The sequence below is a fragment of the Aulonocara sp. 'chitande type north' Nkhata Bay genome, linkage group LG13, assembly GCF_057382095.1.
Source record: "Aulonocara sp. 'chitande type north' Nkhata Bay isolate Kocher_YH1m ecotype deep benthic linkage group LG13, A_spYH_male_GT1.1, whole genome shotgun sequence".
NCBI lineage: Eukaryota > Metazoa > Chordata > Actinopteri > Cichliformes > Cichlidae > Aulonocara > Aulonocara sp. 'chitande type north' Nkhata Bay.
The window spans coordinates 29,115,273-29,142,599 of record NC_141356.1 but is presented as its reverse complement, the minus strand read 5'-3'; the positions used below and the strand labels follow the sequence as shown (position 1 = coordinate 29,142,599).

The 27,327-nt window shown below is 39.1% G+C and overlaps 1 protein-coding gene across 7 annotated transcripts in view; it reads right to left on the bottom strand.

Moving 5' to 3' along the window:
- adgrb3 (adhesion G protein-coupled receptor B3) overlaps positions 1–4,056 on the bottom strand; it is a 122,071-nt gene extending 118,015 nt beyond the window's left edge. For 4 of the 7 annotated variants that reach the window (XM_086259759.1, XM_086259761.1, XM_086259760.1 and 1 more), the window contains exons 1-2: positions 3,426–4,054; positions 974–1,742 (exon numbers count right to left, since the gene is read on the bottom strand). In XM_086259759.1, the coding sequence (XP_086115885.1) occupies positions 974–1,727 (754 nt within the window). In that variant the 5' untranslated portion in view covers positions 1,728–1,742; positions 3,426–4,054. Of the gene's footprint in view, positions 1–973; positions 1,743–3,425 lie in introns of all 7 variants that reach the window. The other 3 variants (XM_086259762.1, XM_086259765.1, XM_086259766.1) reach the window with 2 other exon arrangements.
- Between the last annotated feature and the right edge of the window lie 23,271 nt (positions 4,057–27,327).

Here is a 27,327-nt window from a genome sequence, read left to right as displayed (position 1 = left end):
ACGAATACACAGAGAAATAACAGCCCTTATCATAAATAATAATTCGCTTATCTACTTTTCAATGTGTGTGGATGAATAGGTGGTTTGTGCATGCATGGGTGCTTGATGCATGTATGCACATTAGTGAATTACATGTCAACTGAAAATGCCGTCTTTCCTCTGTATATTGTTATTGCTCATTTCCAACAAACAGTGAACACGTTGCATTGCTCTATGGCAGCACTGCAAAAGTAGTATCCCTCTAGAACAGCTTTGAAAGAAAAGAAGAAAAAGCTCGTTTTTAAAATTAAATAACCTAAATACATTCCCGTATTTTCTGCAAAGCTAAACAATCCTTAACTCTTACATCTCATCCACAAGCTTTATGTGTTGCATTGCTTGAGCATTGTGCTCCAATTGGACACTGCTGCATCTATGATCCCAATCGTTCCATTTGCCATACAGGCTGCATGCCAATAAAAATGAAGGATGTGTCCGTATTGACCGCTGCTGGTCTTTGTATGGATGACACTGACATAAATGTATATACACACAAAAAAAATTATCTTTGGATTTGCAGCCATTTTAACTCTGCTTATGTGTATAAAAACAGCCATTTTAAAATTCACAGCAATGATAGTGCATTTTGAATTCAGTCCAACCAAATGAAAGACCCCCTTTTTAGATGGTTTGGTTTGTGCTGGTGTGGTCTTTACTACACCCAACTCCCCCGGCAGCTTTTTTCCCCTTTTATTCCTTCATCTTCTTCTTTTATTTTTATCTTGAAGTTGACTCATTTCTGAGCCAACTACACTAGATATATCTATGTGTGCTCTTTGTTTCATGGGCCATCACACTTCAAACATGCAATTAGGGCAGAGGTAGGAGTGACTGACGTGCACATTTATTTGACATGATTGCTATCTTCTCTATGCATACTTAATTCCATATACAACTATTTCAGCATAAAGAAGAAAGATGACAGGATACTCACCTTCTTTAGGAGGCCGTTTAACTTCTGCGGTCAGATTGCAGATCTGCCCGGCTTGTAGTTGGGGTGACAAGCAACCCTCCGTTTGTGGATTCAAGGGTAAAACCACATTGTTGAGCATGAGCATGCTCTCTGATTCTCCATCGCCTAAATGCTGAGGACATGTGCATTTCGTGTACACAATCCCACATGTCTCCACTGTCCCTTTTTCTAATTTCAGGCAATTTTCCAGCCATGTACAAAGCACTTGACATCCAAATTGGCTAGGGCTGGCCTTGTTCAACACTAGAAACTCCACAATAGACTTCTCCTCCTCATCCAGCTTCTGTGGCGTCAATCCATTGTAATCATAAGGGAAAACTCTCCGTAGCTGAACAAAATTCTTGTCATACAGCAAAAATACGTAAATATTCTTTGAATCACACAAATACACTATAGACTCGTTGACTCTCAGCAGTTCATTGATCTTTTCATGTGAGTAATGGTCAAACTGATAAGCAAGCAAAGAGTATTCAGAGCAGCTCAAGTCTCGCTTGTATAGCTTCAGGTAGATGCTGTATTTGGTAGGGTCAGGGTTCTCCAGCGTCCATGTACAGTTTGTATAGTTCTTGGGAAACATTTCAGTCACTGAATATGATCCATAAATGACCCCCTTGACCAGAGTGGAACACCAATAATCTTGGGCACCAGTTAATCCAAACATAACCAGAAGATAGGTGGAAAATATATAAATCAACAGGTTTCGAACAGCCTTCATCCTATGTCATTTGGCCTGCAGGGAAAGATGAAGAGGATTACACAAAGGGGTGTTAAAGCAGGGCACATAAACACATGATAGATTATCACTACCAAGTCTGACTAACGAGCTTACATAGTTCTTATTACATCCTGCCATGATAAGAAGGGGGGCAAAAAGACACACAGGTAAACCTCAGCAACATGTGTTTTGCATCTCCATCCTTCATCACTATACTTTGTGCAAGCATTGCCACCTTGTGGTTGCTTCGGCTATTATTTATTTATTTATTTTTATTTAGGGAGGTGGGTGCAATAATGTGAGTCATTTAGACTTATTAATTGGGTCGTATTCGGTACGGCAAAATCCCCGGAGATATACAAATGTAGCTATTTAGAAAATCTGGCGACAAAAAGGAAGAAACGGCGAAAGTGGCAGCCTTTGTAAGTCAGCGCAGTCCACGCGAGTTGTGGAAAATGTGCAACTGCTCATTTTACGCAGTAACCAGTATCTTTGCACATGAAGCTATGTTCTCTGTGAATGTTTGCTCACGGGACAGTTAGATAATATGAGGAAGACAAACTGACGTTATATATATTTTTATTATTATTTATTTGGGGGGGTGGGGGGGGGGGGGGGGGGTTATGTCCTGGCGTGTGCTCGGTCACTGCGAACTGTCGCCTCTTCCACACCACCTGCATGTCTCTGAATTTCAGGCATATTTGACAATGCAATTTGATAAAGAGACTGTGTGTGTGTGTGTGTGTGTGTGTGTGTGTGTGTGTGTGTGTGTGTGTGTGTGTGTTGTATGTCTGAGCTTGCATGTGTGCGTGTGCGGATCTACATGTGTGTGTGGGGGGGGGGGGAGAGAGAGAGAGAGAATGCAATGCGATGTCCTGATTGCTTTAATCCTACAGGCAATGCAGCTGTGAGCAGTGTCACAGCAGAATGCGCGCGAGGGTGTGTGTACGTGTGCGCCTGTGTGTCTGTGTATGCGCGCGCGTGTCTCGAACTGTGTGTTGCGTGTGTGTCTGTGTGGGCGTTCAAATCGCAAGTAGGCTAGAGATGGGCTACCAGTTTTCACATAATAGATCCATTTGCGCATATGTCTTCAACTTCTTTCTCTTTGAATCGTGAATCACGCCCGTCACATTACCCCAGAATTATATGTGCGTTATATAAGGATTTGTGGAAGCGGTGCTGAGTTGGATCATCTTTCTGCCGCGATAAATTCACATGATTTCACGTCCTTCCACAAGATTCACGACCAGGGCTAGACGAGAAAAATAAAATCAGTATTCTGGAGACGAGAAATCGGTCAAGAGACGCTGATTTTATTGCCGGGCTTCTAAGAGCAATTTAGACTCGAGAGGAAATCTGAATATAGAGACACGTCGGCCACGGGCTACATCTCATGCAGTGTCACTTCGAGGCTCGGCACTTTAAAGTGATTTTTGGCTCTTAAGAGAGAGATCAGCTCTTAAAATTCCTCTGTTAAGCACCCTGGACTAATGTGAGCGGATGAACGCTCCAAAATCATCGTGATGAATATACGGGGCAAATGTTTGAGAGAGGGAGGCTAAACTTTAACTGACAGATGACATATGAAAATTGCCATTGCACTTGCTCGAAGACCTTCATCTCATAATAATAATAATAATAATAATAATAATAATAATAATAATAATAATAATAATAATAATAATAATAATGTCTTACCTTACACTGCGGAAGCTATGGCTATTTTTTCCACATACTTGACCACATCCTTTATAAATAAATTCTGCAGCCCTCCAGTGAATCAATACTCCCCATTCCCGACAATAGAAGTCCGGCGCAACAAGATGGTTCAATGGATGAAAATAAAATGCGTTACACTCCGGTCTGCCCGCACATATCCCCCCGTCTCCTTCTTCTGGGTTTTTCCCATCAAAACGGAGCGCAACAACACACGACAGCCACCGAGAAAAAGAGAGAGAGAGGAGAAGAAGAAGAAGAAGAAGAAAGGAGAAAGACCAGGAGAGACAGAGGGGAAGAAATTCTTGGAGTGACGACGAGAGCAATTCTTACAGTATTTACCATAAATTAATTCGGCAGACTCCACGTCTCTATTTCCCACCGAAATGTTTTCTCCATCAAGTCGCGCACCGACCCCCCCTCTCCGCAAAAAGGGGGTGAATAGGGAAAAGAAAAAGAAAAAAAGATCCGTAGTGGGTGGATGTGAGATGTTGGGGGGTCAGTGAGTTACAACACAGAGAGAAATAGACGCGCTTTGCTTGGTGCTTGCAGAGCTCCAGGAGCAGGCTGCAATATCACGTCACACTCAGCCGCTAAGATAAAGCACGTACGTACGCTTCTTACTGCCGCTGCGTCTGGCACCGCCACCACTTTCTTCCCTGCCCTCCTCCTCCTCCTCCTCCCCTCTTTCTTTCCTTCTTTCTTTCCTTCTTTTTTCTCTCTCTTTTTCCCCTCATACAGCCTCCCTTTAATTCGAGTCAAAAGGGTTTCCCCCCCTGAGCTGGACCCTCTCAGTTGTGCTTCAGACAATACTGCGCTTTGCTTCTGCGCCCTTCTCCAATCAGGAATATTTCACGGATTTTTTTTATTTTTGTTAAAATTTTTTTTCTGGATAAGAGGAGGGTGTGAGAATAACGTGATCATAAATGCTACTGGTGTGTTTGGTAATTTTCCCTTCTCTCCTGATGGGTGACAGCCGCTGTTTTGATTTCTTCACAGTTTGTCGATTTGCAGCACCCTGCACGTCCTCCTGTTTGCCCGAATTCGCGCTGCTGGAAGAACAAATGCTTATGGGGCAACTTGTGCCGTCTGTGGAAAGTTGTGCCGGGGTGTCTTCACCTTACAGGTGCAACTTTAAAGCTGCTGTTTTTCTTTCACTTTATTCTGCTTTCTCGGGGGAGTGCTTGCACAGACCGCCTTAATGTTTTCCCTGAACTCTTTCAAACGTTTTTTTTTCTTACAGTCTAAATGTGCATTCATTCAATCATCAGTAGTGAACTAAATGCTCCAGGCTTCATCAGCTGGCCGCTGACAATAAGGCACAAATGGTTCTGCAATAGTCTTCATCTCCCACTGGCTGAACTCATGGGAAGAATGGAATTGTAATGGAATGGGGATAGGGAGCTTCAGGGTGATCCAAATCACCTGCTGATCACACCGCCCCTCCAAATGAAGGTGGAGGAAGGGTTTTGTTTTCATATGTGCCTTTTCTTTATCAGTATCCCATACAAAGGCTAAGCACAGACCTGATCATGTGCTTAAAAGAAAATGTATGGTAACGGAATGGCTGTCTTTGTTTTAGCCATGCCACGGGCTGGATAGTTGTCCAGGGTCTACTCCGCCTCTCGCCCAATGCCAGCTGGGATAGGCTCCAGCCAACCACCACTCTCCACAGGACACAAGCGGGTAGAGCTTGGATGGATGGAGAAATGATTGTGCATGACTTTCACATAGCTTGGAGCTCAATTCATTTGCATATTTGGGTTATTTGCATATTCAAAAAGGATGACATTCAATTGGTAAGTCCAGACAGAAACAACTGTTTGGTGTAGTTTTATTTTGTGATTTCTTTTTTCTTGGAGAGTTTGGTCAGCTGCTCTAATCATTTTACTGCGAATAGTTAACTCTCATTAGCCTGGCCGTCTCTTTCAGGCCCTGACTGAATGCGTTCCATCTGAGCAGATGCTGCATGAAGAAGCTGTTTATTTATTTCCAGGAAGTTTCAATCTGAAGTGTTTCTAAGCCAGCCTTTCCAAAAGAATGCTACAGAACCACACAGAGCAGCAGCGTTGTGAGAATCTGAAAGGACTCGTTTGTATCTCCAGCATCCTATCCCACACAGCGTTTACAACATTGTTAATCAGTTGCCAAACTTATAAAGGAGCTTGGAGTCCTGTTGGTTTCTGTGGCCTGTGACTAGAAGCTTTCTAATTCCAGTCTTCCCCAGGCAGTCAGTGGAACATCAGGGGTGACCTCGAGTCAGCCCACTTTCCACGGCCATAATGAAGACTTGGGTGTTTAGGGAGCTTTTGGCTCAGTACGCCAAGAGGTGGGAGAAATTCATGCAAAGCCTTATTGAACAATGAAAACACAATAAGTATCTCTCCACTGACTCACGAGGAGGCCAATTGCCAAGCTCCAGGAATGCAGCCATCACTCTCCTCTGCAAGGACATTTCCAGAGTCCAGCTGGTATGCTCTGTGGTTGCATTGTTGTCACTGCAACAAGAAGAAAAGATTACATTTACTACATTTAAGATTACATTCATGAGGGAATGTGAGTCCAGAAATTGTGGCCCAAGTAAGCAGTCAGCTCAAGAGTGAAAGATTGTGCTGCACTGTGTGATAACAATGAAGCTTTTGAATTTTCTTGAATTTTTCTTGAATTTTCTTTTTGAATGTCTTGGATTTGCATTCAGCAAGTGTAGTAGTTGCACATGCAGCACGGCAGTTTATCCTCTGCTAGAATCTCCAAAACATTTGTGATATTTTTTTTCATCTAATAGCAGTTGCGGAATCTGTCATATTATTCAGTCAACTCGAGTCTGTTTGAGCACATGGAATTTGAATTATTCATGACCCCGCATATAGAATAGCCCTATTATCACCTGCTCCTGTTTGTGTGTGTGTTTGTGTGACTGAAATCTACACTAACACTTGTGGGCGTGCGCGTGTGCCGAACAGTATATCTCTCTGATATTATGGCTGCATTTCATTTCATGGCCGTTGCAAAATGCAGTGTGATAAACATTAGCCTTTTGATCATGTGATAATATCAGTTTATTGATGTGAATCAACCTTTATGATTAGCATGTGAGTGGATACAAATATATATATAAATTGAATCAGCGACAGAAACATGTTTGGTTCCAGTTTTCAGTGTACCTACCAATTCATACAGTATGGTGCAGTGCATAAACATATGCAGGCATATAGGGTGAATTCTCTAGACACCAGTGAAATGTATTCAGACTTTCAGCTCAACTCAATCACGACGAGGGAGTCCATATGTTACTTCTGTCTGCACAGTGATAATGGGCTCCTCCCTGTAGGAATCTCAGCTGGATGACGTATTGGTAAACCCCAAATGAGCGTATCTGAGGGAAGTTTTTCTTGAAGTGCTCAGTTCTTTTGTGCGTCCTCCTGTGCTGTTGTGGAAGACGCTATTACACCATTTGTCATTACAGAAGTTGTGCATTTCTGTCAGATTCTGGAGTATTTTCTTTTGTTTTATTTCCACTGCTGTTTTCTGCACTGCTACATTTTCTTCCACAAATTGCCATGCAGAAGTGCTACAGCTAATCTTCTCCGTTACACACAGCTAGTTAGGTTTAATGATTGCTGTTACCAAAGATGTCACTCTGTTTTTGTTTTGTTTGTTTTTTATGCCACAAAAGTAGCATGGAAATGAGAGCGGTAGGAGGATAACCACTTGAACACAGGCTGAAATATCTTAACCATTGAAATGTACTGACATTAGTTGTCCTCCAGAGAATGATTTTGGCTTTCCAGTTCCTCTGACCTTTAGGACCTCTAGCGAATTTTTAATTGCTTAAGTGAGTTTTTATCTAGAATTATACACAGGTCACTTACAAAGTGAAAACTTGAAACCTACTGAATAGACTGGCATCTAAATTTACCCAGGCATAAAAGCTCCCCAAGCAATGAACGTTGTTGATCTTGTGACTTTTCCCTCTAATGCCAGTGGGAGGTTAACATCTGTGGTTTTGAGTCATATGGCTCAACAACTACTGGATGAAATTTTGCACACATGCTCAGAATGTCCACAAGGAGAATTGCTGGTGGTTTTGTGCTTCTCTCAAATATTTATCCCATGTCAAAGTGTTGAAAAAGACAAGAAAATTTGGTGCATTATTGTGTCAAAATGCTGCCTTGCTAGTGCTTTGTTTTCGTCTTTTATGAAATACCTGCTAAGCAAATGACATTTCCATTCAACACTGCTGTTCTTTGTAGAGTCTCAGTGAGCAGACTGCATTCATGTTGACTTACAATCTTGTCGAATTTTTCTTGTGAACCTTTGAAAAAGCTTTCTTTTTCTTGCAACTTCAACTCACAAAGAGTGTGGTCAAAGAGGCACGGCCATGCCAATGACTCCTGTGAACATATCTACACATACCGTAAGATTGTGAGCGTCCACAAACATTTCATGTGTGACCACCTGATGCATTCATAAACTGCTGTATTTGCATTAAAGATTCATGCTAGTGGTAATGGTTTTGGTTGTTTAGGTTTTTTTGCTTTTTTATGCATCATGTCTACTGGATGTCACTATCAGTGTATACAGGCTTGTGTCTTATGGTTCAGTGCAATCATTACCCTAATGATGTACAACTCTATTAACAAATTAAAGTGTGAGTGCATCCCTTCAAGGGCTGTTTTCCCATTTTTCTTCATGTTTAATTAAAAACTGGTGCAGAAATTGCAGAGTGCTGGAGTCTGGATGGGGTTAAGTGCTGAGGGCAGTTCTTACACTTCTTGTATGGCAACGATAAACACTTCAAGTGGGCGCAAAGGGAAATGTATGTTAACCATATGAGCTAATCAATGCCTGTAAAAAAAGATGCATAGTTAGAGCATTTTTAAGACCGCACAGTCGCTTGCAATCAGTGTATTAAAATGAGTCCCCCATGAAAAGGCCCTTTGACTCCTGAGCACACATGCTCTTTGCTAGTCAATAACAATGCATTATTAACCACATTTAGTTTGCTAGCGTGCTAATTTAATTTTTGATGCCGTTAGAAAATGTTGTGTTTTCACAAACACAGTGCTGTGAAAAACAATGCCATTATATCGTTTTATGTTTTTTTCTCCCTTAATCCATGTTTTCCTCACAAACACAGGCAACAGTGTAAATAACACCACTCATATTTGCATTTATTGCAATATGCAGCGAGAAGTTCCCTCAATGAGTTCCTAAAGAAACAAAGAGCGACAGAATTAATTCTTTATCATCTAAAATTTGTCATGAGGAAATTATCTTTTAAACACAGAATGAACAAAGGAAGGTATCAGAGGTCCACTTCTATCAAAACTTTAATGTGTGTAAAGCATTTAACAGGCTTCAAACATTAAAGTTTAAATATTCTTCATTACTTTTACAAGGGAAAATGTATTTCTGATGTTTTTCACAGACTCTTTACTACCTTATTTGCAGAGACATGCTCTCTCAACTTAAAACCTCACTTTAGAATAACCTTGCGTGATTAATGAGGTGAACTCTATGGTGTACTGACATAGTGCACTCTGATACCATCCAGGGTAAGAACAAAGTCTTGAAATGTCTCTGCTCAGAGACATTAGGCCAAGGTCTGCCTCCTATGGTGTTTCCAGGCTGTCTTCACAGAAATCCGGGAGATCTAAAAGTCAGTCAGCAGAGTGAAAATGCTTTTTAGGAGTGATATGATCTCATCTTTAGCAGGAATGACTCCCATGCTTTTAACCCTTACCGCTGCTTGTTTTCAGCTAAAAGCCCTGAAAGCATAACTGAACCTTGAACATGATCAGAATTATTGAATGTACCATTGATAACACACAGTTATTTTTGTAGGTAGTGGAAATCAAAGAAACAAAGTTACTGTATGAGTGCTGTGAGGAGTAAACAGTACTACATGGGTAACGTTTGGGGATTTTTTAAAGTGTTTTTTAAAGTTGCTGATCCATTTGAAATGCTAGACTTTCAGAATTGGATTAGTGTGTGTTGTGTGATTATTAGTTGATGGTCAAAAACACTGTGTTTTAATACAGTTACTGGACACTTTATTAGGTACACCTTACTGGTACTACTGCATATTGGGCCTGCTTTTGCCTTCAGAAATGAAGCCTATGCATAAGTTCAATAAGGAAGATCTATAATCACTCATCCGCTTGCTTTCCTGGGTGTTCAGCTGCTTGTCTGTTCTTTACATCGCTACCAGTTTCCCACGCTGTCAGTCTTAATACTGGCATCATTACTCTAGTCCAATCATCTTCTTGCCAGCCTTCTTTGAGCCAATCAGCCGTGCCTTTGTGTGGTTTAAATCTGGGCTCTCCATCATTCTCCCTTTCAGACTCTTTCGTGCAACCCTCCTCCTCCCTATCTCCACCTCACTCAAGTCACTAAGAGCTCCATCCAAGTCTCAGTCTTCATCTTCACCACTGGTATCTAGACTCCAAAGGGGTCCTGTTCTAAATCCCATTACCACTGGGATTATGTTCTGCCATGATGGGCCACGGGAGTCTTATTGGAAAAATACACTGATTAATTTCTCTATCTCAATAAATCATGTTCAGTTCCTCAAACAGAACTCTCCTTACTCAACTGCATTACATATTTCTGACAAAGATTCAACACAGTGCTGAAAACATTCCCCAGAGAGTTTGGGCCACATTGACTTGATAGCGTAGTAAAGCTGCTGAAGGTTTGTCTGCTGCATATCTATGATGAGATGATCATTCCCACACATCCCAAATGTGCTCTATTGAAGTGAGATCTGGTAACCTTGTAAGCAATTTGATTACAGTGTTGAAGAAACCAGTTTGAGGTCATTTGAGCTTTGTGACAAGACATAATGTCCTGCTGGAATCAGCATCAGAAAATCCATACACTGTGGCCCTTAAAGGACTGGCATGGTAAAGGATCCCCAGATGGTACTAAGGGGCCTAAAGTGCGCCCAGAAAAACATTGTAATGGATATTGCTTGTTTCTCAAAAATAAATCCACTATAGCCACCAGCACAGACATGCTACATTTCCACTCTGAAAATTGCAGGTTTAATATGATGGGAGGGCTGAGCAAAAGTGGATGGGTTCAGGAACCAGTAATGGTCTAATTGTGTGTAATTTTGATATATAAACACCAGACTATTGAGTAATGGGATTTGACCATTTTGATCATATTTATGGTATTTATTGTTGAAATGCACACACTGTATTTTAGATAATTATGAACTAGGTATAAAAACTTTTTCTAATTTTTCCATTTTATTGGAACTTTTAAAAGCCAGTCTTTTGTATCATCAGCGGCTTCTATCTCAAGCAACCACAAAAAAAGGTAATCATACATCAAGAGTATTGTATAATTCCCAGGATGACTCGTCTATTTTTTTCCCAGCATCTTTGATTACTTTCTCTGCTAGGGTTTTTTTTTTATGTTGAATATACTATTCTGCTTTCCAGTCAAAGGAATTTTCTTTTTCAGATAAATGACACTGCTCTCCACCAAACCAGTCCAAATCTCACAGCTACAGAGTTACCTGTTAACAAAAAAGGAGCTAAATAATATATTAAAACCGTTCCTCATTTAAACCATGCATAATTTGGAATTATTATTAAATAATTAGAAATAAAGTGTTAAAAATGTATATGAGCTTTGTATATGATTGCAGGGCAGTCTTGCCTGGAAAAGAATCAACAGGCACTATTTCTATTGCTGGAGTTTAATATTCAGGAAAAAAATATATGTAGAGCCTGTCATGCATGTGTGACCTAAACTATGGCAGTCTGGTGCATACAGCTCTGCTTTACATTCCACTCGCACCTCTATTTGCTTTTCCATGCCTGGGTTTGGAACTGAATTTTAAATCAAGGTATTTTTCCCCAGCAGTGTTCCTGTTTTTTTTGTTTTTTTCCCCCCCATCAGAGACAATGCGGCACTGCATGATTCCTCGGGGCCTTTATCCATTTTCTTTGAATGTGGTTCCAACTAGGCCTTAGACTCCCACAAACCCCCTTCTCTGGCTATGTAAATGTTCCATACCCCCACACTGTGGATTGACAACTACTCCTGACTTAAAAGCATCATCTTAAACAGCAGGTTGGAAGCCAAACTTAATGATTTGGGGCCCAGTGCTTCATCTTACCAGTTGTTAGATCTTTCCTCTTGCCTTGCAGTTCCACATTATGTTTTATAAGTAAAACAGCCAGTGTAATGTCTTGTTATATGTTCAGTTGTGTGTATGTGTATAAATATAAAATTAGAATTTTGAAAAAAACTAATGATCACATAATAATTTAACCTTTTTTTTCATGTGTTAGTCTATAAATATATAAATTAAAAGATAGATGACTGATGCGTATCACTTTAACTCATTTCATACAAAAAAACCAAGTCATTCATTGAAAGATCCCCTGAACAGTCAGCATAGAGAGATTTGTCCTTGTTAATAAAGGAGATCGCGGGTCACCTTGGCAATTATCAATTCTCAATGGACGCAATAACAAACTATCTTTGCGACAAATCGCCTGCCACGTTTTAATTTTCCTGTCTGTAATTTGTTTTACTCAATGCAGCGAGGAAATGAGAGGGGTGGGATAGAAATAACTGACAGTCTTGGAGTTCATTGGAAAAGAGCTGCTTAGTCATTAATAACAGACTAAAATGTGAGTTAAACCCATAATTTTGCTATTGGTGTTATACACTGTTAACACCGCTGAGTTCTCTATTCTGTAGTTGCAGTAATTAATCATGAGCCATGAACTAAATTCAGTCTCTGTCATGTTTAACCCCCTCAATTCCGCTTTACGGCTGTAAAATTCAGATCTCAGGCATTGTGCAAGCAGATCTGGAGTAGTTTAATTTATTGAGTAGCATCACTTTCTCTGATGCTACTGTTTGTAGAAACTAGAATCAGAGAGGTCTGCCTTGTGATATCGGCTCGACATTAATATGGGCATTCCCAAAATGCATTTCAGATTGTTATTCAGACATTTTTTTAAAGCAGCGTAAGGAACATTTTCTTATTCATCCTTTACTCTTCCAGCAGAATCATAGTTTTTTAATATGAAAAGCCTCAGACACACACACACACACACACACACACTGTTGGCTCTATCAAGCTTTGTAGCTCCATGGACAACACTGAGATTCAGCTAATTAAAATTTTGGTGATAAAATAATTAGCCTCTCTGGCAGACAATGGAGAGTGAAATTCTTTTGCTCAAGTGAAGTGATAAGAAACTTTTCAAGCATTTCACGTTTGCTGCCGACAGGACAACCCCAATTTGGTTAGACTGGAATGCTTGTGTGTATATTTTAATTAACAGTATAAGCTTCCTCACCTGAGAGCATGCCCACACTTCAACAGAACTTCAGTAGCATAAAAAAAATACAGATAATTTTTTTCCTCGTAAATTAACACATTTTCTGGCACTGTTAATCACGATTTGTGTCGAAATCTATGATGAACGCATGCAAATTCATTTTTGTCATGTATGATATTTTACAATAATTCGTAAGTCTCAAGAAATGTGGTTTCCCATTTACCTCAATATTTCTCAGCGCAGACTGATTACACAGTTTTTGTGTTAATATTTTCTTATTTACAAACCTTTAATTAACATGATTATCATATTTCTTTGTAATCACAGGAAGATGTGGCACCTCATTCCTTTTCTCCAGCCATTGCCACAGCAGTACGTCTGCTAGATTCAGAAATTGAAAATTTGGCCAGGAAAATGATTTGTTGGTTGAGGCAGCTGAGGGCATATCCTCATCGGTCACAACTTTTATTTGGACTAGTAATTGGAGATATATTGACACTGGTGCATCTTCCTATGTAAATGCTGCTTCAAGCCAAATCTGTGACACACTATTTTGTTATTGTGGCAGTAAGCCAAATAAGACAATTTCAGTCATAGCCTATGCAATGCTGTTGTTGCTCTGTTGGTAATGGCATTTAGTCACTGAGGCATAGGTCACTCTTACAATAATGTTCCTCGTGACTTCATTCTGACATGCCCATGGCGGTGATGGAGAGAGACCGATATGATTAGACGGCAGACCTACATCAACTGATGCGTAATATTTGAGGTAAGAGTCTTTTCACTACTACATGGTCTCTATTGGTAGGCTATAGTCTATGTGTTGTTATGGGAATGCATCAATATACAGCTTAGTAGATGTGTGTAACTGGACATTATTTCTACGTACAATTAAACAAAGAGATGTGCTGACAGTTGTGATGGAGCAAAAGATCAGTGGATGGCCATTTTGTCAGAAATTATTTCATTATGAACTGTAACTCTGTGTTGGCTCATCTAAATTGAAAATCTCAATATAGTGTATATGTTAAAGTGAGCATACTACAGCTCAGTTTGATTCCAAACACTTGTAGGGCAGCTGGATTCTCAGGACATCCACAAGATCCCATTTATGAGGCAATTCTTTCTACGCTTCAAGTTATGCACTTGTAGGAGACCCACAGTTGATTTGGTCCAGTCAACTTATTGTAGAGACTACTGGGTAATAAAGTCACAACTACAGGAAATATTCAGGTATGATAAAAAAAAAAATCAAGTAGTCACTTGCAAAGAATTTTCTTCATTAGGACTTCGACCAATCTCATTTCTGCAAACATCTGTCTTTCAAAGATAGCTACCCGGTTGTTTGGCTGGTTGTTACTCTCTATCTCCTATGAGTCAGTGGTTTCATGTTTGCCCTTAGTAAATGGTGAGTGACAGAGTCATCTGCTTTTTTTTTTTTTTTTTTTTAAAAGCCTGTCATTTTACAAAAGATAACTTAACCCAGTGTATTGCGTTTATAAAAACCCTCTGTTTTGTTTACATTCTTACTCACATTTACCATATTACAGTAAGTGCTATTCCAAGCCAGTTAGCATATAAGCTGCTGTAGGCAGAAATCTAGGAAAAAAAATGGCAGAATCTGAAAAAAGAGAGAAGTTCCCTTCTGCATTCTAAGCCCTTCAAACTAAATGGGTATAAGCATGTGTTTTATGATCACTAAGGATCAGGAATCTGGCTTTTCGCTTTACATACAGTAGGATTCAAACCCTGCTCTCTTAGGTGAATGTTCTGTGTCCATCCAGTTGCACCTCTAGTTTCATATATTCACTGTTTGGTATAAAAACTGTACTGTAATCACATTATATTTTCCTGTAGCAATGCAATATAACACATTGCTCTAAATAATACATTTAATAATCACTTTACAAACACTAACCAAATAAATATGTTGTTCCCTGCACTACATAAGTTATTCATGCATCTCTGGACATTGGGTTGATAGAAAAAAAATCTTTTTCCTGTGGACTTGTGTTTGTGCTAATCAGCTGACTTGGATTTGTGTGGAGGAAAGGGAAAATAAGCAGAGTTGAGGAATGATGACCTAGACATTACTTTAATTTGCATTGCATGAAAGGACAGGAATGTGGTGGCTCCAGAAACAGCTTTCCACTGCTGCTAACATGACATCAACTTTTTGCAAAACATTTGCAAGGACAGCAGCAGAAAAAAGTCTTGATTTTCAGCAGATAACAAAGGCACCGATGAGCCGATTTTGTGTCAAAACTCAAACCCTAGATGAAAGATCTTGTGCCTCCTTTTTAAAAAAATGACTTTTTAGATTTATATTGTTAAATGGGACTAAAGTCATGTAACGATTATTGTAATGATTTACTTTCTACCAGGAGGAAACCATAATCCATTACAATTTTGTAAAAAGTAACAAATAATGTATAAATTATTCCCTTTCACAGTAAGGACACAAACACTGATTATGTTTTACATGGACTATTGCTATACTGTTAATCGAGTCTGAAACTATTGCTTAGATAAGCTCTTTCATCATAGGATCCAGAATGAGAACCCAAGCAAAGCAAAGGAGTCTTTGTCTGCTACAGTGATGCCAAAAACATGTTGCTTCTCATGCTGGCTTACTAGGTAGACACAAAATATGAGTTGTCTATAGTTATTTTAAAAAGGGTGTATGGTTTCATATAGTGTTTCATACAAAATGACTAAAAGAAGAAGAAGAAGAAAAGAATTGTCTTCTGTTAAAGCGACAACAAGAACTTAAATTCTAATTTGACTCTGATAAATTCAATATGTATGCTGTATGTGGTCAGTACTGACCTGTAATGTCTCTAAAAACTACAGTCTCAGAATGCTTAATCACCCCATTCATAAAAACAGTATTTGAAATGCATCTTTCAACTGAATACCTTTAGTGCCTTTGGATGTGTTATGAAATATGTATTTAATATGGTTTTAGTGAGCAAAATAAAGGTGCCTCAGTCAATAGCAGGCATTCTACTTACATTTTCATTGAGGCATTCAATATGATTTCGTAATCTCCGCACATTTTTTTTCTTTTTTTGTGTGTATCGTGACCTTGAATATATGTTTGGTGATTTAAATTCTGCAGAGGCTCTGCTGAATAATAAAGATTAATGCTCAGAGATTATGTTTTTGCCATGCTGAATGAGGCACATGAGACATGGCTGAAATGCAGACAGACTGCGGCTATAAGTGATCTGCAGATTTTATGCTAAGTAGTAAACAAGTAGTAAACAATGCACGAAAGCTAGATTTGGTGAATGAGCAAACTCCAGATCAGATGTTTCCATCGTTCAAATCTATTGGACATTCACTGGTTCAATTCTGAATAATGTGGCCTGTCTAAAGAACTAAATGAAAGTATATCTCACCTTACTTTAGTGTTTAATATTTCCAAAGCGTGTTGCCGACTACAGCTCAGACATGAATTTGTTTTTCTCAGGTATAAACAATCATTCCAGTTGTTTACAGTCAATTTTAAACCAAAGAATTGCATCATAAATGTCACCCAAAACTGCACTGCACAATTAGTACTTTGGAGACAACCTTGTCTGAGGAGCAATTGCCTGGATCAACCTGTCTACTGTAATGAGACTGGCTGAAAACTGCCTGCACCATTGGTTTCCTGCAGCTCAGCTGTCCCTTGTGATATCCATCTCCCGAGTCTGGTCTGGCTTGTCAATCTGGACTGGAGGGAGGTACTGCCTTTGCTGATCACATCTGCTCAGAGAGCTGCTTTCAGCAGCATGAATGGTCATGGTAAAACTATGCCTCTGTCATCACAACCAGATAGTCCATTTGAATCGCAGCACCCAACTCCTCACAGAATTTCCTCCATTAGCATTTTGGCTGCTAATATGTTGATGTCTGCATACTGTATCTCAGCGGGTGAGTTTTGACAGATTTTGCGCTCAGAAAATAATTTAATATAGTACGTGTTAAAATCTTCCACTATGAAATGAAAATAATGGATCACTCGGTGTTGTGTTTTAAAGACCCTTCACCTATTCAAATGATTGTTTATCCAGTAGCTTAGTTCATTAAACCACTAAAAATATCTGGCACAGTTTACACTGCAATATTGAGTAGGGCCTGTCTGAGGCTGTCCATCCCAGGAGATGTGTAACAGGAAGACGGATGAGGTACTGGATGCCAAAGATGAAATATAAAAGTGATTTCCATTAAGGTAAAAATGCACTTTAAAACCTTAAAACAGTTTATATTGCCGCTATAAACTTGGATGGTGAAATCTAGGTTCGTGTCTAAGGCCATATTTCTTCTAAAACAGATGAAAGCCAGCCAATACTTCAATTTGTCATCAAAGCAAAACTGTCCATGTTTGGCCCATTAACACTGAAAAAGAGTTCGTATCCATGGTGACGTTCAGGGGAGAGAGAGAGATTCTCTAGCTGAGCATTGCTATGAAATTAACTCATTAATGTGTAGAGACTACATCAAATATCCCCAGGAGTCCACCAAGTCACCTCCTGGTTAATTGAGCAGCTTGTATCGCTCCACACTATCTTTGATTAGTATATTTGTTTTGACCTTTTCAGAACAACAGTCCATGCGTACGAGTGTGTATTTATTGCCGTGCCCAAGTTCTTAAGAGGAACAAAGGCATTTTGGAGAGATTATGACTAAATGATGCCCTGTCAGCTACCATCCTTTGATGGTACAGAGGCATTCACAATAAATGAATGGGAGTGAAGATGAAAAGTCTTGTTTTATTAAGTCAAAAATAAAATTGGCTGAACATTGCACAGGGTTGCACTCAAAATGGGAAAAGTAATTTGATGGCTTGTAAACTATGTAACACCGCAGCCAACAGAGCCCACCAGAAATTCTCAATTGAGCTGATGAGCCCTGAAAAACACCATCAAGCTACCTCCCTGGTGGCAGGGAAGACGCCACCTGTGGTATCCTACAGATGTGCATTGGAACGGCGCTACCTCTCGCACCCCACCCCCCAGTGAGTTGTGGGATATATTAATGGGGCAATCTCTGGTGTACATCTCTGAGGGAGCACGTGAGGAACACCACTACGAAGGCCTGTTCTTCCCTCTTGGGGCCTTTGCAGGTGTGCTAATATGATATTGGAGCTGTCTGAAGAACTTACACCACAACGCAGTGACTAGTGAGATGAATTAGAGAGGTCCAGCCTCTCTCTTTAATGACAAGCCGTCCTCTCCATTTCTCAGCTCTCCAATCATGCAGACAACTCGCCACGGCTTTACTCCAGCCAGGTCCCCAGCATGAGGATGACCCATCAGTCTGCCGCATGTTACACTAGCCAATCTGCTGGGATGATAAATGATAACCAGGAGCTCTGTGCTACTGGCCCTGTCAGAGGAGATTTCGGATGGGAGGGATGATGGGGTTGCCACACCGAAGCGTGGTGTGGGCTCACAGCAGGTACAGAGCAAAGGATCCAGTACCACCAATTAATGTTTGTCTTACTTCACCCTGGATAACCAGAGCGCACCATACACCATGCAGGCAAAGCGCTGTTCCGACAAATAACAGTCTCGGAAATGCTCAGTACTCCAGGGAGCATGAGAAAAGATGCACGGCATTATGTGGATATGCAACAGCCAACAGCAACAATTAGTCTGGTGTTCCTTTGGGAATCGTCACCTGGGTAGAAGAACTTTGAACAACGTGAAAAGAAAATGTGTGTTTTCAATGGAGAGTAGTGAATTTGTATAAATAATGAATAAAAAAAGCTTTGTCAAAAAGCCAACATGAATCAAAGTGAGATATCTTCTTGTAAAAAAAGAGAAATTCAATAGGAAGTTTATTTACAGCAAAATACTGGCCTGAAATCTCACAAAGAATCAATTTCTCATCTTTCTTTTCATCAGCCTGCACGACTGCCTTCCTGCTTTCTGCCATATCCGTATCAAAGGTCTGCACAAATGTCTGCCATCTAGAAATCACTTTAACAGCAGAGGGTGCCAAAGCTTTTCAGTTTTACATTTCCCAGGTCCACTGAAGCACACTTTTTAAAAATCCCCATTAAAGCACATGATTATGTTTCTGTTTCACATTTTAAGGAAATACAGATGCTGAGTTATACCAATTGCTCCGAGTTAACAGAGGGATGGGTCAAATGTAAAGGCCGGTCTCCTTACACTCTTAAAAAACTCACAAAAACACAATACTGCAATATTCCTCGGCACAGTTTTTCTTCCTTTCTTTCAGCCACGATCACATAAGTATTCCTAATAATTAGAGCTCATTTAGGACACGAACAGTTGCTGTGCTAAAAAAACAACTGTGTCAAGCACTGTTAGGCTTATGGGCTATCCCATTGAGCAACGTTTTGTTCCTTAGAGTGGAGCACTTTTGAAAAAGACTCCTTTGTAACACAGTGCTGAAGAGAAATGAGTTGCTGCTATATATGGTACCTGTTCTGTGTGCGCATCTGATCCAGGATTGAATCCTTCTCACCATCTGTTTTAAGAGAGACAGACAGAGGGAGAAAAATAGAGATGCAACAGAATGTACATGTTTTGAATGTGTGAATATAAAGGAATGGTACCCACTAATGCTTTATTTGTTGTCAAAGACAGAGCAGAATCATGACATATTTTACCATATTTTCCCTCAAATAAAATCTGAAAAAAAACAATCCCGCATGTTTTTTTTGCTTTTCTTTTTCTGGGGCCATCACAGTGCCACCGTGCTTCTGCATCTGCTCACATCTTTGTTGTTTTCACTGTGCTGCAGCTCAGGTGAGTGCCATTATCTCCTGATGTGGTGTATCCCATCATTTGGGCCCCCCGTTGCTGAGCTGACTGTAAGTTAATTCTGTCGGTTGGAATGAGCATCTTACTGACATTTAAACCACAGGGAACCATTGATATGTTGGCAGTGAAAATAGAGTACATGCAGCTGGAAAGGTATAGAGAGCAATATAGCAGCAAAATCTGAAGATGGTGCCTGAAATCTTTAGTTTCAAGCACCAAATGAGCTTGCGAAGCAGAAGGCTGGCCGGCACTGCGAGTGACAGATGTCTGATATGTTTGGCGTGGATTAGCTAAAAGCTTATTTTTGCACTTTCTCTGTCACTGGAGCTCAGAATCCTCCGACAATTCACCAGTTTACAAATTATATGCAGGCTGTGAAGCATCCAAGCAGCAGAAATGGAGGTTGTCCAACTTGTGCATCTACCCTTAAAAAGAGTCAGCCGATTTCATTTCAAGGTCAAAGAGTGATAGCCAACATTGCTTACAATCCTGTGAGCTACTTAAAAAAATTACATGTTTCTAATTATGAAAAGTAGAAGGAAAAAATAAAAGAAATACTAGATTCCAATGACTAAGACCCAGTATTTTGTTTGTATGTTTCTATTACTGTTAATGGTAGATTGCTCATTTTATCACTCAAACAGCCCCATCGTTGAACACAAGTGTGTAAATATTAAGATTTGACCAATTTACTTTTTCACTGCAAAGTCAAATGCTGAGTGATAAATCCCTTTCCACTAATGCAGAGTAAAAAGCTCTATCCACCTCACATAATGTTCCATCCAGCATCGCCCACAGTGATGGCCAGTCAAATTGGATTAAGCTGAGGTGGCTTGGGGCTTCTCTGCAGCTGCTGCTGTTTGATATGGGGTTTAGGTGTGCTGCAAGTGTTAAGTTGGCTAGACTTTAAAGACTTGTAGAGACACATTAATATTTTATATGAAACTGCAGACTATAATGCCAATGAGTCATTGGCCTTACAAAAAAGGGAACATTAAATATGTGATGATTATGTGGGTTTACAACATCCATCTGTAATCTCAGGACAGTCGTTGTGTTTCACTTTAGTTTGTTTTCTGCATCTGGAGATGAATCCTAATCTCTTTAGAGGTAAGAAGTCAGACCTATTATAGTTTATACTATAGTAGTTTTTATTTGTTGCATTCAGAATTCCTGAGAACAAAAGCAAACTTTGGTACATATTGAAAGTGAATAACCTAAGTAAATCAATAGTATTAAATGTCATTATTAGGTTTTCCAGCTGACTCTTTGTAGAATTTGGAGTTTTTATGTATGCCGGGTCAGAAGCCTCTTTTCACATAGAAACTTAATTTTAAATAGTTCATTAAGATGGAGAGATGAAGGTTTCTTTTCATAAATACAAATTACAAGGTGACTTAAAGAAAATCATAATGATGTTCTTAAATCGAACAAAGATAGCAGGAGAAGGGTGAGTTGAATGGCTTCGTCTTGTGTGTCCAAAGAGTGAGCTTCTCTCAAAAGAAGCAGGTCATCTGACCACAGAGATTTCATGTATTACTTTTTAGCCCTGACCCAACTGGGAATGAGAGCAATATTCTATTATGCAGTCAGTGTTGCACAAGATAATGCCACCAGTAGTCATAAATTAGTTAGCTGTTTTTTTTTACTGATACAACCCTGTCTCCAGAAACTAAAGTTACATTTTCAATGTGCTGATAATAAACAAGTAAGACATTCACATATTTCACATTGTGTCCATATACATTGCATATCCCATCGAAAAAACGGTGTACTGTATATCTCATAGTCACTTTTTAATATTATATTTTTATGGTTATGCTTTGGCACTGGCAGGGAAAGATCAGGTTATTGGTTTATTCAGTGTCTTGAGACACTATTCTTATTCACATTCAATCCAAACCATAATCATTCACAAATCTTAAACTGGATCGAATCTCATTTGTAGAAGCTTATTTTTGTTCTTGACCTGTACTAGAGAAGCTTTGCTTGATTCAGAGTAGGGCTGTGCGATATGACCAAAATATCATATCCCGAAATAAGAATTCTATGGTCCGATAACGATATAAATCACAAAAATGTAACATTTTCTGTAAATTCTGTGAATATCGTGCAGCTCGACTTGCGGGAAGTGTTTCCAGCTGCGCGTCATGCAGCTGGAGTCCAGTGTTTCAACAGATGCATGAAACTATACATTTTTAGACATAAGTTGTGAGTATTTATTACACAGCGTGCTGCGGGGAAAAGCCTGCTCTAATGTTTGAGTCTAAGGTTTATTTTTAAGCACCTGGCGGCTCTTTTTTACTTCTCATCCGTAAATAATCTGCTCTTTCACGTGATTCAGTTTATTTTGAAAAGTCTCAACAGGATTTTGAGCTTTATTGTGAAAGGTTTATGTGGAACATAAACAAGCGGACACGCAATGGTGTTACCGTTGTTGTTGCTAACGACAATGCATAAAAACAGGCTCTTGTCCGTATGTAGTGTGGTTATATTAAATATAAGAGAAAGAGAGAACTTCAAGAAATTAATATAGCCACTACAGTGACCATCAAAACGATGAAAAAATATAGCCGTAAACAGTTTATTTTGCGACACCATGAAACAAAGATAGCGTAAAATGAAATGATAGACGTTTTTATATCGTCATCCGATATATATCGTTATATCGAACAGCCCTCATTCAGCGTTTTTTTTTTTTTTTAAGAATAACTAACTAAAATAAATAACTAAATAAATAAAATCATCCACTGCCGCCAACAAGCCATAATAGCGCCTGACCCCATGAGTGAAAGCCTGCTTTCTTTTGACTGGCTGCCCCTCACCTGGCTTCATCAAACAGAATCAGTTGCTTGTAGCTTTCTCTGCTTTCCGCTGTAACAAACAATTTATAAAATCTGCTTGGAAAAAAGGAAATCTTTCTCATTCGTGATTGAAAATGGCAATTTCTCAAATCCATGGCTGACCCTGATCCTGAACCGCAACAACAATGTGTCTGTATATGTTAATTTTAGTCACGAGGCATGAATACAATACTTTTAGATGCAGTGTACATTCACTGATGTTGTTTCAATGTTAAGCAAATGGGCAAAGCCCACATAATTGGTTATTTAAGATATTATTAATCATCTTGAAATCTTAAACTAAGGAAACGAGTGCTCCAGATGTTCCTAGCTGGTGCTGTTTGTCTTTGTACTGCTGACATGCATTTATGCTGAACAACCCTTTGGCAAGAAACCGACATGACAAATAAACAAAACATTCTGGGTGTTTTGTTAGTATAATAGTTTTAAAATGCTGAGCGTGCCCTCAGTTCAAGTCTAACTGTGGGACTCTGTTATTGACTAAACAGATCACAGTAGTGGATTGAAAATTCCAATAGTTCAGAACTGTGTCCTGTAATAGCAGCAGGTTGGATGGCTTGTAAAAGTGAATAATAGGAGGGCTCATTATTTTTGGTAACAAATTATTTTGTAACAGTAATGTTTGGCATTTTGCTATGACTGGGTATTCCTGGCACATCAATCAGGTAATGACAGGAAAGACCGAGGTGTGTGATCCTCAGCATGAAGCCCCTGGTGCACCAGAAGGTAATTTCTGCACATTTTTAATTATTCCTCTTTTTTTTTGCATCATAACAAATGTTTTAGCAATATATTGAGCGATGCTGAAAAGAAAGTTTACATAAGAGTTTTACCAGGTTGAGCTGTGGCCTTTGAATGGGCAGTTGCAACACCTTGATTCTTTTCTTTTTTATTCTTTCATTCTCTATATTTGTCCTGTTGCATGACCCACTTTGGCCCAACATTAGCTGTCAGACAGATGGCCTGACATTTGACTCTGGTATACTGAGGAGTTCATGGGCGACTCTGACTGCAAGGTGTCCAGGTCTTTATTATGAGATCTTTGCACTAATATGGTGCGTTTGGTTTTCACCATTATAGCCAAACATCTCTGTCTGGTTGTTGCCTGTCAAGGTGTGTAGTTTCAGAAAAACACTGAGAAATAGAAAACACATTGTGAAGACAAAACCACAGGATTTTAACCAATTTGTTTCAAAAGAAAAGAAATGCCCATTAAATCATATTTGCTCGATAAACTAAAATAAGACAGATAAATGCAGGTGTGGCACTGTGCTGATTGCAAATAGCTGGCTGTACTGTCAGTGTAAGAACAAAATTGGCCAATGAGCATGTGTCATGAGTCACACAATAACACATAACTTAATGTATTTTAATAAGCAAAATCCAGCCAGTTTTTTGGGGGGGTTTAGGGTGAATTCAGGGAAGCTGACGTAACAATCTGCCACTTTGGCCAACCTCCAGGGTGGCAGCTGGCACTGAGTTTTAGAAGTGACAGGTGAATTGTTTTTAATACAGGACCGCATTGTGTCTCGCTTTATGACGTGGCAAAAGCAGGCGTTTAAAGAGAAGTTGCATATTCTGGTATTCTGTCTAGCATTCATGTTTAAAGCTTCAGTGACAATTAGAGCTTTAGAGAAATCCCTGGATGTCACTGATAAGGCCTTACTGTGATTTGGATCAGAAGGTCATATGAGTCCAGTGGATCAATAACTTCAGATGTTCTCCCTGCACACAGCCAGCAGTCTTTAAGACAGGGGCTTACTATGACATGACTGGTAAATTAGGTTTGCAGAGCTTAATGACTAAAAGATAACAAGGTAAAAGATGACCACAGACTTAATAATGCAGAGTTAGGACATTCAGTCTATCATTCAATCTAAAATCTTTCATATTCAATAAAAATAAATAATCGGAATCCAGAAAGTCTTAAATTGATTGAAAAGTCAAAGTCTCACAGTTCTGTCTTTTAATCAACAGCCACTATTTTGCTACAATCAATAAAGTCAGTGTTTTTTTTCATCACAACACAGAGTGGAGCGAAAGCAGCACGCTTCCTAGAAGGGCACTTTCCTAAGCTATGGAATTGTATATAATGATAACACCTGAGTGCTAATATTATCCACATATTAAATACTTTAAATGCAAAAAGATGCAAATTTAGTAAAAGGTAGGGTTCTAAAAAGCTTCTGGATTTAAATGCATGCTTTGTTAGGCCTGAATAAATACATTTAGACTTTATGCTGTTCACATAGGCATTCATGTGATGAGATACATGGCCATTCATTTTTCTCACTCACTTTCAGGTGGTTAAGCATCGTTTGAAATGTTAAGTGATGTAGAGCACGAGTTATACTTTACTGTATTATTTTGGGGAAAGCAATTGAACAGCATCCCTTTTTAGCTTGTACATTTCTTACAGAGTTGTTTTTGCAATAAATGTGGAAGTGATCAGAATGTGATTACAGGCTGTATTTGTTGCAAAAGATAAAAGAGGTTACATTTGTTTCTCAGCATGCTACATCTTTTGCTCTCAGCTTCTCATTTGAGCCAAATCAAAAGAACCTATCTGTCATGCTGTGTCTACCGAAGATGGACCATGTTCCGCACCTATAAATGCTTGTTTGCAGGTCTTCTGCATTTTCTTTTGTATTGTGGAGGGCTTAAAATACATTTCTAATTGACTAAAAAACTTTAAGCTAAAGTGCACTTTCAGAAACTTTTAAAGCCTACAGAGAAAAACTTTGTGATTTGTGTAAATGTCAGTGCAATTGTGTAATAACATCTTAGACCATTTCAGTATTTAACTCCTCGTATCCTGGAGGTTTCTGTACAGATGCCAGGCCAATAAAAAACACTAAATGGGCCATTTTCTTGTAATGGGCACTAGCACGGTACATTCCTTGAAAATGAAACATTTATTTTTGTTTTGCAGTCAAGCTAAAAATGAAAATGTTCTAAAATCATTTCTATGGATTCAATCTTACCGACTCGTTGTTGTAGGGCTGGTATAATTTTTCTAATTGACAGTTTTGATTAGTCACAGGTAATTTTCAGCTGTAGCTTTTTTATTTTTTACATTTCTATTTGCCTGTTGATAAAGAAAAACTTGTTCTTTTGGCCTTATTGTCGTGCACACATCTATCTACTACTATAGAGATTTTTATAAAGTGGAATTGTGTGCTTATAGGGTTACGCACAATCTGCGGTAAATATAGACACCCTTTATTAAAAGAAATGTTACTCTTAGGATAAAACATAAATAAATGTTGAAATCTTGATTGTTTGTTTAGCTCTTTGTACATACAGTATATTAAAGTTCAGAGCCATGACGATCATGCTGATGTGTTTCTTTTTAGTGAAACTATGCTGTTTGGTTGAATTTAGTTTTATAGTTATTTCTTGAATGTCTTCGACTTTATTAGGAATGTAACAACCCAGCAGCCCTCTTCCTTTTTATCCAGTGTGTCTACACACACTGTCTGTTCAATATAGCATTACTGATCGGTATGAGCAACTGGGATTCAGCTACTTTTCTCACAGCCACAGAGACAAGTATATACTAGAATCTCATTAATACAGGCAATTATATCCTATTAAAATGTGAGCATAGGTGGATTTGAAAGGCAAAACCCTGTAACTTAGCCATCTGGCATGAACAACAGCTAAGGAAACTGTGACCCATATTAAAGATTTTGCTACAGAAGTGCTGAGTAGCATCTGCTCGCTGTGAAAATGCCTTGGGTCCTTCACATGACATGACAAATTACACTGGGCAGTACATTTAATTATCCACTTCAATTCTCAACTCAATGAAGAAGTACAGGAAATGGGAAGTCTTTTACATTATCTTCAACATAAGTACTTTTAAACAGACTTTCCACCTTTCTTTATAAAGTTCAAATTGAGTGAATATGATTATTCACAATCACTGTCTGGATAGCGTGTGCACTTTAGCCGTATTAGATATGACACACACTTTAGTGTGCAGTAGGGGGAAAAAATAAATGTTTGACACTGATAAATCTTGAACATTGTCTGCCAGCAGATGGACAAATAGTGTATGATTTCGTGGAGTCGCAGCTGGCTTTGTTTGCAGAGAAAAGCGCTTTCATTCAGTAGTTGTTGTCTACGATGTCAGAGATCAAAGAAATTAGGTTCCGATGATAAATAAGCTGCCCGCATTGAGACATCGATCATTTTTCATTCATCTTTGTTCATTTTCATGTTATAAAGGATTATGACAGGAGCTTGATCATGAAACACAGATAATGTTATATGTCTGGAAACATATATGAACATCGATTTTTTTTTCTTCAATGAATGTAAGGGTTTTTTTCAGCTTTTGCTCAAAGGTGACAACAGCCTAGCAAGAACACTGAATAAATAAACCACAAACAACCTCCATTTAGCTAAATAGTGAGCATTCATTTGATGCAAGTTTCTATATTTTTCAATATATATACAAATATGGACAACTAGTCTCTGCCTTAGTTGATCATCAAAAAAATAATCATAAGTTTGTGTTTGTTGTGCTTGTTTGTGAAGACATTTGCTGGTACGATAACTAATTTCTGGGAGTAAAAGACGACTCTAGATCACTCTCTTATTATTTTTGATATTATAGCAGGAATTGACTGAGAGCACACAAAAGAGCAGGTAGACTGCCTGCTATATCCTTAGACCCAAAGACAGAAGGTGAGTCACAGCAGGCACTATCAGTGTTGCCCAGGATTTAGGTCAGCCAAGTAACTCCAGGTGGCACGGGTCCTTCCCCGAGGACACAATGCATCCTGTATCTGGACCAAGGTTAGCAACAATGGCCCTGCAGGCATATTGGGACATTAATTTTTAATATAAGCTAACCCATCTCTAGTTGTGGGCAGAATGTAATGACTTGGCCACTTGACTCTACATGCAG